The sequence below is a fragment of the Microcebus murinus genome, chromosome 5 (assembly GCF_040939455.1).
Source record: "Microcebus murinus isolate Inina chromosome 5, M.murinus_Inina_mat1.0, whole genome shotgun sequence".
Taxonomy (NCBI): Eukaryota; Metazoa; Chordata; class Mammalia; order Primates; family Cheirogaleidae; genus Microcebus; species Microcebus murinus.
Genome location: NC_134108.1, coordinates 41,252,019 through 41,265,004, shown reverse-complemented (window position 1 = coordinate 41,265,004; position 12,986 = coordinate 41,252,019). Strand labels below are relative to the sequence as shown.

At 38.4% G+C, this 12,986-nt stretch overlaps 1 protein-coding gene across 4 annotated transcripts in view; it reads right to left on the bottom strand.

Annotated features, from left to right (window-relative positions):
- Positions 1–12,986, bottom strand: part of CEP85L (centrosomal protein 85L) — a 127,145-nt gene that overhangs the window by 96,133 nt on the left and 18,026 nt on the right. For all 4 annotated transcript variants that reach the window (XM_012739129.3, XM_012739130.3, XM_012739126.3 and 1 more), the window contains one exon: positions 12,427–12,585. Coding sequence is in view for 1 of the 4 variants with exons in the window: in XM_012739126.3 (XP_012594580.2) it covers positions 12,427–12,585 (159 nt within the window). In the remaining 3 variants the exon portion in view is untranslated. The remainder of the gene's footprint in view (positions 1–12,426; positions 12,586–12,986) is intronic.

Sequence of the window (12,986 nt, the reverse complement as noted above, 5' to 3'; positions counted from 1 at the left end):
TAATTTTGTAATCAGAGTAGGAGACTAGGAAATAGGGCTGAGACAGGATGCAGGGGCTTCAAGATTGGGTGCAGATATTAAAGTAAACAACGTTAAACAAAAGGGGCTGATAACCACAGGCAAGAACCAGCTTCAACCAGCTTGTTGGCTATCTGTCACCTTACATGAACTTTGGCTAATTACAGTATCCTTTACATTGTGGTTTTAAAATTTCCCCACCCTTGAAATCGCCATGACATCAACCATCGCACGGTTGTTCTGAGACAACTGCATAAAGTAAGAAAATGGGAGGAAACCCAATTCTAGGAATTAATACCCAAATTCTTAGTGAAATCCAACCCCGTGGCCTTAAACATTTCTCCCCTCAATTACTAAGACTACAAAAGATCTAAAACCGCTTCCTCCCAATGCAGCTGCTCTCTTTTGAACCCGCCTACTCTCCTCCCTAAGAGTATACTTTTGCTTTCATTAAAAGGCTGTCATTTGTTTGACTTGCATGGTGCATCCTGAAATTCTTTTCCCTATGAACACCAAAAACTTAGAAAAACCTGCACCTATAAACTGGTAATATCTTTGTGGCCAGCCAGCCAGCAAACACTGCATAAGCCTTGATTGTCATATCATACTTTGAGGGAAGTACATTCTTGTGTCTCATCACTTTTGCAGTTTCTCAGTGAGTTACAGGTACATAACCTTGCTCTATCTGGCTGATTGTGGCTCCCCCTTACCAAGGTGGCAGAGGGTCTCTCCTCAGGCCATGCAGATTCAAACTATCACCAGACATTGAGTGACAACAGCCTAGGAAACTGACAGAGGACTTTCTCTGTGCCATGCAGGAGTCCAAATACTGACTCCTAAATCATGGCAATTCTATGCCTAGCTTCTTCTGTTAGACCTCATTCTTACTTCTCTGTACTGCTTCCCCATATTTGGGGGCAAGATGCACGTGACTTACTATTCCACCTTACAAGGCTTGGATGCCCCTACACTGCTTGCCCTTATAATGTTAGCCAATCTCCCCCTATTTCCTGTGTTTGTACTAAGTTTTTGTGGAAGGATTATAGGGATAGACAAGATGACCCAAAGGAAAGGGAACTTGGACTATGGTCTTGCCTGATCAGACACTTGATTGAATGGCACAGAGTAGAGGTACTTTGGGATAAAAGAACTCCTATGGAGGTCAGCTCCCATTTACAGAGACAATACTTGATGACATCAAATGTTACATGAAGAATAAAAAAGGAGCCTTCAAGACTCAGAAAGCTCTATTCCCTTTAACCACCTGTCAGGGTTAAAAATGCTCCATAAGACCTAGAAGAGAAGATAATGGAATTATCAGAAGTCTTGGAACCTTAGAGATGCCACTTCCAGAGCAATACATCCCAGCATAGGAGCACTAATAATTAGACATAGTCCATACCTCAAGCCCCTAGACAATTCCTGACTCCAGCCACCATGTCCGCAGATGCTGGGAAGGGGAAGGTCTCCCCTGGGGCGTGACCACCAGCGTGAGGAGTGTCCAGCAATACATGCGACCATGGACACTGTTGCAATGGGTAAAAGGCAGGGGAGAGGACAGGGACGCCTATGGCCTCCCCCTCACCCATGAGCCCCCTATGGCTCTATTATTACTCCAAAGAGCCTCCGGGAAACTCCATTATAACCCCTTCCTTTTTCTTCTTTTCTTTCAGGTCTTGTCTAGAGAGCCAAAGAAATAGGCAACACCCTTTCCTTTAAATAAGATAGCATAAAAAAAAACTCTTATTCCTATGTTACACTACTTGGCCCTAATATAAGCTGAGTGACAGAGAGGTCTGGCCAGTCAACGGGAAACTAAACTATAATACTATCCTCCTATTAGACCTCTTTCGCAAACAACAGAAGAAATAATCCAAAATTGCTTATGTTCAGACATTTATGGCCTTATAGGAAAACCCAGAGGCACAACAAGCTTGCATCCTAGCGCAATGCCATGTAAAACTGGATGTTCCCAAGTCCCTTTATATAAACCTTGCACCTTCTTTTAACCCCAGTTCAGCAAACTCTGAAGCCTCCTCAGAATCTCGGAAGCAGGGAGAGAACCCTTGAGGCAATTCCAGCTTCTGCCCCTTAACCCCCACCCTACCCAATGATAGATTCTCAATAACCTGGCCCTGGACTCCTGTGTCCTTGAGATGAGAGACCAGAGACAAGACAAGATGAGACCAGAGACAAGACAATCTTTTGGCAGTAGTCAAAGGCAAGCCCCGGCCACCTCAGAGCCACCTTAACCATCCTGGAAGAGGATATATAGAAAGGAGACTGCAGTTTGAATCTGTGGGGGGTTTGAGGTGAGTGGTGAAAGGCAATTTTCACAATTTATTCTATATATTCCCATATTGTTTGACTATTATGCCAGAACATATTTAATTACTGTGTGCTCTGATGTTGTTTTTTAAAAAATAGAGTAATAACAAAAGATACGTTGATTAAATCGTAAAAAAAAGTCAGATGAGAATGAGCCAGGCAGACTAAAACAGAATTCCAGCTGATCTATGTACAGAATTTGTTTACCTGGAGTTAAAAATGGAAACATAATATATTACAGGTGTAGGAATATGAGCAAAATTATTATAGTGGGTATTTATTAATATCATAGTCAAAGCTGCCTATTAGCTTCTGAAGAACCTTTCTGTATTTAGGAAAATTCTCACACTATTGAGTACAGCCTCCCAAAATAAATTTCAGACCTCAGTTTCCCAACATATCCTGTAACAACGATGCAGAGATTCCAAAGCACCAGCACAAGATTTCAGTTTGGAAGTGAGTCTTATAAGAAAGTGGGCTCTATGTGGAGCTACCACTTTTTGGCTGGTATAGGCAACAGCAGAAGCATTACTTTTCCACAATGGCAGGGGCAAAGGAGGCTCCACAGTAGCTACAGAAGTGGCAATAGTTAGGCAGGTTGGTGGACAAAAGAGTAACAGCTCTCAGATGTGATTTGAGGCATACTGCCTGGAAGCTTAACCTTAAGCCTGGCTCTCTAGCCCTCCCCAAAATTCTGTGAAGTACCAAATATCCTTAAATAAATTCACCATCTGCTCAATCAGCCAGTCAGCTTCTTCTGCTGATTAAGAACTTTGAATGATCCAAGTATGAAGCTAGAAGAATATGGATCTACAAGAAGAAAAACAAATTATTCCATTCGTCTATAGCATGGAGTTAAGTGCCAAGAAAAGCTGCTCAAGGTAATTCTTGAAAAGTAAAGGTGAAATAGAGTTGTACAAATCTTCACTTCCTCTGCTACAAAAAAAAGAGCCTGGCCTTCATTCAGCATGAAATGTGATATCACTGACTTTCTAAACAAAGGAACGAGTGGCATGATCAAAGCTGTACTTAAGATGATTATTCCAGTAGCAGAGTTATAGATGGATTAAAGCAAAATAACTGGCAACCTGACTGATTAACAGACTGTATCAGGAATCAGTAGAACAAGAAAATAGGGGGGAATATGCTACTGAGAGTTGGTTCTAAATATAATACGAACAGAACAAATGTCCACAAAAGCTTATGGAATATTTGATTTATATAGTATTACAAGATATTTTTACATATATATTTGCATTAATATTTCTAAAGGAATTTTTGTGTTAAAATTATCATAGCCCCTAAAAATATCTTTACATTAAAAAAAAATAAAAACAAGTTTTATATCAAATTTGAAATTTTCAATATTTTACATTTAAAAATTGCAGGTAAACCAAAGCAAGAGGCTCACTTGAGCCCAGGAGTTTGAGACCAGCCTGGGCAATAGCAAGACCCCGTGTCTACATAAAATAATAAAAAGAACTTAGCAAAGCATGGTGGTGTACACCTATAGCCCTAGCTACTCAGGAAGCTGAGGCAGGAGGGTCACTTAAGCATAGGCTTTTGAAGTTGCAGTGAATTATGATGAGGCCACTGCACTCTAGCCCAGGCAACATGGTGAGATCCAATTTCAGGAAAAAAAAGATTGCAGGTAAAGATATAATGGAAAGGTTAAATATTAATAGTTTTGAAATCAGCATTTATAGATTCATAACCTGGCTCTACCACTTAGTTGTTATGTGTGCTCAAATAAGTTATTTAATATTCTTGCATCATAAAGTATAGATGACAACACTGAGAATTAAATGAAATAATATACATAAAGTACTCAGAAGAATTCTTGGTGCAAAGAAAAATGTTATTATGCTACCAAAAAAGGTAAAAGTAAATATTATTTTTGATATAATAGACAAAAGGGCTAAATATCCATATATATAAAGAGCTCTAAGAAATCAATAAAAAAACCTAGCAATCCAATTTTAAAATAGGTTAAAAAAAAAAAAACTATAAGCAAACCACCAAATAAGAAATGCAACTAGAGAATACATGTTAAAAAAAAAAAAAAAAAAAGATGCTCAACCTCACTAACAGTAAAACTGCATTCCTATCATATTCATAAAATTATGAAAGGCTGCTAACACACCATGATGATAACAAACTGTTTTAGTCTTTGGAAGAAGAGTAATTTGTACATATCAATTTTTAAAATATGTATACATGTGTGTGAATATACATATAAATATATATGTACATATATATGTACATACATATATATTTATGAGCAGAGAAAAAGTCTGGAAGAATACACCTAAAACATAATATACAAAGGTAATCTCTGCATAATGGAAAGAGAGCAAAAAGGAGAAAGATGCTTTCACATTTTCATTTATGCAATGTCTTATTTTAATTTCTTTTCAAGGAATGTAACTTTACCATTTGATCAAACTGCTGCAAAGGTATTTTGTTGTTTTGTGACCTCAAAAAATTTGAAATTCTTCAAATAAAGAACATTGTTACTAAAATATGAATAATATATAGTTTATCATCTCACATCCCATGTCACAGCTGAAACCGCTGAAACTGTAACCCCAGTCTTAGCTATTACTTATATCTGATAATGTATTACTTTCCTGCCTGCTTTTACTAAGTCAATATTTTCCAAATGCATAGAAAATAGACAATTGGTGATAAAAAAAAACCAATTCCACATCAGACTAGTGTTTATTCCTGTAAATCCGAAAGCAGAAATGAACATATGCTGTTCATAGATTATTACATTGAATATATCCTTTACTCCTAAAAGTTCCTTATTAAAAATTCTCAGGCTGGATGCTGTGGCTCATGCCTATAATCTCAGCACTTTGGGAGGTCAAAGCAGGAGGATGGTTTGAGGTCAGGAGTTCAAGACCAGCCTGGGCAACACAGTAAGATTTCATCTCTTAAAAAAAACAAATATTTTTTTAAAAATTAGTTGGATGTAGTGGCACACTCCTATAGTCCCAACTACTCAGGAGGCTGAGGGAGGAGGTTCACTTGAGCTTAGGAGTTTGGGGCTGCAGTGACCTATGATCACACCACTGCACTCCAGCCTGGGTGACAGAGTAAGACCCTGTCTCAAAAAAAAAAAATTCTCAAACCTTAGCATACAAAAAAGTTGGCTGGGATCTGGTACCCTACTCCAAAAGATTCTGATTCTGAAAGAGTAGAAACAGGCCCAGGAAATAGCACATTGAAATAAGTGATTCAGCTGCTCTATTCACTATAACATCATTCTATTTGGATCTGATTCTAGTTCTAAAGCCTTCAAACTTAAATATCTCAAGTTCAAACATGACCAGTAGCTGAGTTCTAGTGTAAACTCTGACTTACTGTGACATTCAGAACTCATTACTGTCTTTTAAAACTAACGATCAAAGCTTAGTCAATTCACACACATATGTACATAGATATACATGTACACACAACACATGAATAAATGAACAAGGAACTAAATATTTGACAGTATGAACGTCTGGGGAAAAAAGACCATTATATCTTTGACCAATGAGTAGAGAAAAATGTTAATTTTAATAATTCTAACACTTTAAAAATGTTATTTTGCCCTAAGGAAACAGTTAATTGGAGGTAGATACAATGCAATTCCTAATATGCTATATTAAGCCACCTAATTGTAGCCACAAATCCCAAATGCAAGTTATTACAATGGCATATAGCCCACATCTAAGTTACAACACTGAAATCTGAATCTAGCACAGGATAGTCCTTTTAAAAACCAGAAAATAGGGGATACAGCATTCACAGGGGACATAGAAGAGCTAATGGTTTCAGACAGATTTAAACTTGTAAGGGCAGAACATAAGCAAAGGACATCACTGTAACCTGATAATGCAAGTAAATTATGTTTAAGATAACATATTTCTAAATTCCAAACAAAATCCCAATCTTGTTTCACTGTCATGTTATTCTTACCTAGCAATAGGTGAATGAATACATTGATTCTATTATTAATAATATCTTTTCTACATAGGGAAAGTATCTCTCTCTCTCTCCTCTATCCCTCTGATAGCAAAAAAGAATTAAATGGAAAAAAAAGATGACACCCTCCAGCACTCTAGATCTATATTATAACACTAAATCACAAGTCTTCACAGTTTAAAAAAAGTAATCAGGGCCGGGCGCGGTGGCTCACACCTGTAATCCTAGCTCTCTGGGAGGCCGAGGCGGGCGGATTGCTCAAGGTCAGGAGTTCAAAACCAGCCTGAGCAAGAGCGAGACCCCGTCTCTACTATAAAAAATAGAAAGAAATTAATTGGCCAACTGATATGTATATAAAAAATTAGCCGGGCATGGTGGCTCATGCCTGTAGTCCCAGCTACTTGGGAGGCTGAGGCAGAAGGATCGCTCGAGCCCAGGAGTTTGAGGTTGCTGTGAGCGAGGCTGACGCCACGGCACTCACTCTAGCCTGGACAACAAAGCGAGACTCTGTCTCAAAAAAAAAAAAAAAAAAAGTAATCAGGAGACTATATAACCCTGTATTGAAATATTCGGGTTTAAAATATAACATCTTAATATATTTATGAGTAAACAGGAAATATAATAATTAATATTTTATTATTTTAAATAAAAATGTTATGCTAATCCTAACCACAGAGACAATAATTAAGTTTTACATAACACAATAACTTTTTTTCTCTTCCTGGTAATACATGATCATATCGTATCATATACACACACAAAAAAAACATTTTATGCCACATGTAACCTTTCCCTTTTTTAAAAACAAATAAACACTTCAGAGTATTCTCTATATTTTTAGGTAAATATTTTTAAACATTATAAATCATATTTTGGTAGGAAAGGAACTTTATAAAGTAATTCACCAATAATTTAACTAAAGAATCTTCTAAGAATGTATTACGTACAAAGAAATCACTGTGCTAGGCAGAAAAGACAAAAATATATTATTCACAATAAAAGTATGAACTATAGGCCTCCCCCCTCAAGGCTTACAATTTCACTGTTACACAGCTACAGAGCTGGACTAAAGCTTATCATAAAGAAAATACAAAATACCAGACAATGAGAAGCAAGCCACAGAGAAAGAGCAGACTATTCATAAAACAGTATCACTATCTCAGAATGACAGCCAACTTCTCAACAGCAATAATGGAATCCAAAACACAGTAGACTAGTATCTTCAAAATGTTAAGAGTACAGGCCGGGCGAGGTGGCTCATGCCTGTAATCCTAGCACTCTGGGAGGCCGAGGCAGGCAGATTGCTCGAGGTCAGGAGTTCGAAACCAGCCTGAGCAAGAGCGAGACCCTGTCTCTACTATAAAAATAGAAAGAAATTAACTGGCCAACTAATATATATAGAAAAAATTAGCTGGGCATGGTGGCACATACCTGTAGTCCCAGCTACTTGGGAGGCTGAGGCAGCAGGATTGCTTGAGCCCAGGAGATTGAGGCTGCTGTGACCTAGGCTGATGCCACAGCACTCACTCTAGTCTGGGCAACAAAGCAAGACTCTGTCTCCAAAAAAAAAAAAAAAAAAAAAAAAAAAGAATACATAACTGACATCCAAGAACTGTTCTTTCATGGAAAATCTCTCTCAAAATTAAGGGCAAAATTAAAGTTTACCACCAACAGACTCACCAAAACAACTGTTTACATTCCCTTAGTTTCTTTCAAGATGAAGAATAATGATTCTTGAGTTTCAAAAAGTAATAGTGAGGGGAAAAATGTAAATTGGTGATTAAATCTAAGTAAATGACTACATTAAAATAATAAAAACAATATCTAATTTGTGGGTAAAAAAAGAGAGAGGGAAAGATAAAACAAAAATATTTGGCAACTATGGCATATAACTCAAAACAAAGGTAACTGTTATTCCAAAGTTCTAAGGTCCTTATATTTCTGAGAGAAGGATAAAGATTCTGATTACCATTACAGATAGTCAATGACGTAGGGGTCCATATTATGAGTTCTATATTAACATCTAAAAGAATACATAGAGATGATATAACTGGATGGCCACAGGCAAAAGAATAAAGTTGTACCCCTATCTTATACCATCCATGAATATTTATTCAAATGAATCATAGGCCTAAATGTAACAGTTAAAACTATAAGACTCCTCTTAGAGGAAACCATACATTTATATCTTCACGATCTTAAGTTGGGCAACAATTTCTAAGGTACAACACCAAAAGCTCAAGCAACAAAAAAATATAAAGTTGGACTTCATTAAAATTTAAAAATTTTTTGATGCAAAATGATACCCTCAAGAAAGTAAAAAGATAACCCACATAATTAGCAGATAATGTTTGCAAATCATGTATCTGATAGAGACTTTTATATAGATTATATAAATAACTCTTTATGTAATAAACTCAATAATAAACTCCTAGAAATGGCAGACTAGAAACAGCCTGCACACACTGCTCTCAAAGGAGAGGCTCAAAAGTTGCAAGGAGATGTTCACCTATAGCTTGACTGCATTAGAGAGAGCACTGTGAATTATCAAAGAAACAATGGGAGACACACAAAGTAAAGGAGAGAGAAGCTAGGTAAACTGTTTGGCAGGATCGTAAGGGGTACCTGGAGGAAGGCACCCACAAATAAGGAAGGGCCAAGGAGAGAGCCCAGGAACCACACTCTCCCTGCAGGCACAGCAACCTGAGTTGCAAGGGGTTGGCAGCACCAACACCACCACTACCATGGCAGGTACCAGACTTATCAGGGGACTGCTTGGAGACTGTACAGCAGCTCTGAACCAGAGAGCAGGTACTGTGGGATCCCACTGGTTTGTGATCCTGGGTTACTACAATTAATACCATTCTGAGCTCTCAGCCCTAGAGTGCCTGGTAAACACAGGGGTCAGCTCCACTGCAGCCACCTCCCCCATCACACCTGCCAGGCCAGGGAGGGAGTGGGCTGAGCGCACCCCAAACCCAGGCCCCGGAAGATCCTAGAAGAGTAGGTGCCCACAGGCCCCAACATCTCCCGTTACCATCTAGATAGCACTACCAATGCTGCTGCTGCTGTCCTGAGAGGCACCACAGCAACTACCACTACCAGTCCCAGGGGGAAAGAAAGCAACAGCCATAGCAACTTGCCCACAGCACACCTGCCCTCTTCAAGCTGCCATGACAATGCATACTGCATGCTTCAGCACCCCTGCCAACCATGTGCTGAACAGCCACCATTGCCCCATCCTGTCATGCCCTGCCTGGCTGCCACAGCCCCATCCACCATATGCCACTCAGCTCCAACCCGCCCACTACCCAGATGCCATCACAGTGCTGCTCCTTACACGCTGCCCTAGCCTAGACCATGGCATACCACCCACCATCCACCATCATGGATCCACTCCCCTCAACTGCCCCCCTCTACATACCACCATTGTACCCAGACCTCTGCGGAGCCAACTCCCACAGACCTCCCTGTGCGGCCACCATCTAAATAGCCTCACCCAGACGCCACTACCACCACTGCAGGGAGACCCAGAAAGAGCAAACTCCCACACTGCTGGCAGGGCGTGGAGAAGGAAATACCCAGCCTCTACCCAACCTTCCAACAGGGGCCTGGAGACCAACCCATTACTCTGCACAATATGCCCCAGCACTGGCTTGGACTGTGACAACCACAGGGAAATGGGACAATACAGAAGAACAGATGTGTCTCAAAGCATCAACTTCTGTCCTGCTGGGTCAATCTGGAGTAGGACACAAGTGTGCAATCCAGGGACCTCTCTTCCTTGCCACTAAGTAGGAGAGCTCCCAGCAGAGAAGAACAAGTGCACCATGAATTTATCTGTCTTGAGCTGAGAGGAGAGGTTTCAGATGAGAAGGAACCAGCATTGTATTGGGTATTATAAGTAACCTAGAGATGATTTAAAGTATACAAGAGGATGTGCACAGGTTATATGCTAATACTATACCATTTTACACAGGGGACTTAAGCATCCTTGGATCTTGATATCAGGGGTTCTGGAACCAATTATCCACAAATACCAACAGACAGCTGTATTTGCAGAAGACAGGACTGTTACCTAAAATTAAAAACTCTTGAAACTCAAAAAGAAAACAAACCACCCAATTAAAAAACAGGCTAAAGACCTTAACAGAGACCTCACCAAAGAAGATATACAGATGACAAATAAGTATATGAAAAGATATTCCACATCACATATCATCAGGGAAATGCCAATTAAAACAACAAAATATCATTACGTACCTATTAAAATAGCAAAACCCAGAAAACTGACAATACCAAATGCTGAGCAGGATGTGGAGCAACAGAACTCTCATTCATTATTGGTGGAAATGCAAAATGGTACAGCCACTTTGGAAGGCAGTTTCTTATAAAACTAAACCTACTCTTATCTTTTGACCCAATCATGCTCCTTGGTATTTACCCAAAGGAGCTGAAAATTGACATCCACACAAAAACCTACACATGGATGTTTATAGCAGCTTTACTCAAAAATGCCCAAACATGGAAGCAACTAAGATGCCCTTCAGTAGGTGAATGGATTAAAGAATTGTGGTATATCCTGACATAGAATATTATTTGGCACTAAAAACAAGTGAGCCAGCAAGCCATGAAAAGGCATGCAGGAACCTTACATGCATATTACTAAGTGAATGAAGCCAATCTGAAAAGGCAATATAATGTATGATGCCATTATGACATTCTGCAAAAGGCAAAACTATAGAGACAGTAAAAAGACCAGTGGTTGATAGGGGTTGGGGTGAGGAAGGGATGAACTGGCAGAGCATAGAGGATTCTTAAGGCAGTGAAACTATTCTGCATGATACATAATGATGGATGCATGTCATTATAAATTTGTTCAAACTCATACAATACACAACACCAAGACTGAACCCTAATGTAAACTATGGACACTGGGTTATAATAATTTATCAATCTAGGTTCATCAATTTTAACGTATGTACTATAGTGGTGGGTGATGATGATACTGTGAGAGAGTGTACATGTGTGGGGACGGGGGATCTGAGAAATCTCTATACCGTCCAAAGAATTTTTCTGCTGCTCTAAAAAAGAAAGTCTATTTAAAAAATGTTATCACTATCACAAGGAGATGTCACTATACGATCAGAATAGCTAAAATTTTAAAAACATCAAATGCTAGCAAAGATAAAGAGAAAACTGGATCACTTATACATATATGGCTGATGAAAATGGTACAGCCACTCTGGAAACAGTGTGATGGCTTCTTTAAACCCTAAACATGAAATTATATTACACAACTCAACAACTGCACTCTTGGGCTTCTACCAACCCCAGAAAAATGAAGACAAAACCTGTATGCACACCAAAACCTGTATACATACACATGTTTATTCATAACAGTCAAAAAGTGGAAATGACCCAGAAATTTTTCAATGGATGAATGGGTAAATAAAGCGTTGTCTCTCCAATACCACCATTGTTGAATACTAGCCATCAAAAAAAAGGAATGAACTGTTGATACAACACAACAACCTGGATGGATCTCCAGAGGTAAAAGTCAATTCCAAAAGATTAAGTATTGTAACCATTTATATGGCATTCTTGAAATGACAAAATTATAGAAATGGAGCATAGATTAGTGGTTTCCAAGAGTTAAGGGGGGAGGAGGGGTGAAGAGAGAAGTGGAAGTGGGCAACATGAGGTATACAGAATTGTTCTGTATCTTGACTATATCAATGTCAATACCTTGGTTGTGATACTGTACTATAGTTTTGCAAGATATTACTATAGGGGAAAATGGATAAAGGGTCTCTGATAAATGAAATGATAAATAAAAATATATTATTTTTTAAAACTGCATGTGAATCTATAATTATCTCAATATAAAAAGTTTAGTTAAAAAAAAATGAAAGGAAAACTGTAATATGACCAAAGGGACAATTTCTTTTGATATATAGCAATACTGAGCATTATTAAATATTCAAACACTACTTTATAATTTTTAGTTTGAAATAATAAAACATATCCCTTGAATATTCTCATATCACAACCATTCTCATGAATATGAAGATTCATATCTAAAGACTAAGAATTTTAGCTCACCTTCCACACTGTCAGAACAGGAAGTTCCAATGCCGGTGTCTCCACTGTCAGAAGCTATACTGTGTCTCCTGATATGGTTATTTCGATGGTTAGATGGAACAGTTGTGGCCTGCCACAATGATTCACTACCAGGTAACCATGCTGATAAATAATCTGGGCCTACAAAGGAACATACGCAAACGTTAACACATATGTAATATCTGAGTAGACAGAAGTTTTTTTTTACCTTGTGAAAAATACTTACAGGGTATAATAGGGTTATTTTCTGCCCAAAATAATTTAAAATGATAGATAAGATTCACCAAATAAACTTACATGTCTCATGCACATCAATTCAATTCTGATCTCAGAGCTTCCTCTGGCTAAAGAACTCTGTTTTTTGCTTCTGGCTATTGAAATTTCAAACATGTACTGTTGTCTTATTAAAAATTTTAAATCTACCTAGTTATCTTCAAATGTCAGTACTCTAGAATAATTGATGGGTAGGAGTCTGTGATTCTACATACAGGCAATAGTCAGAATTGGAGCTCAGGGAAAGTCTAACTCAATCATAGTGCATG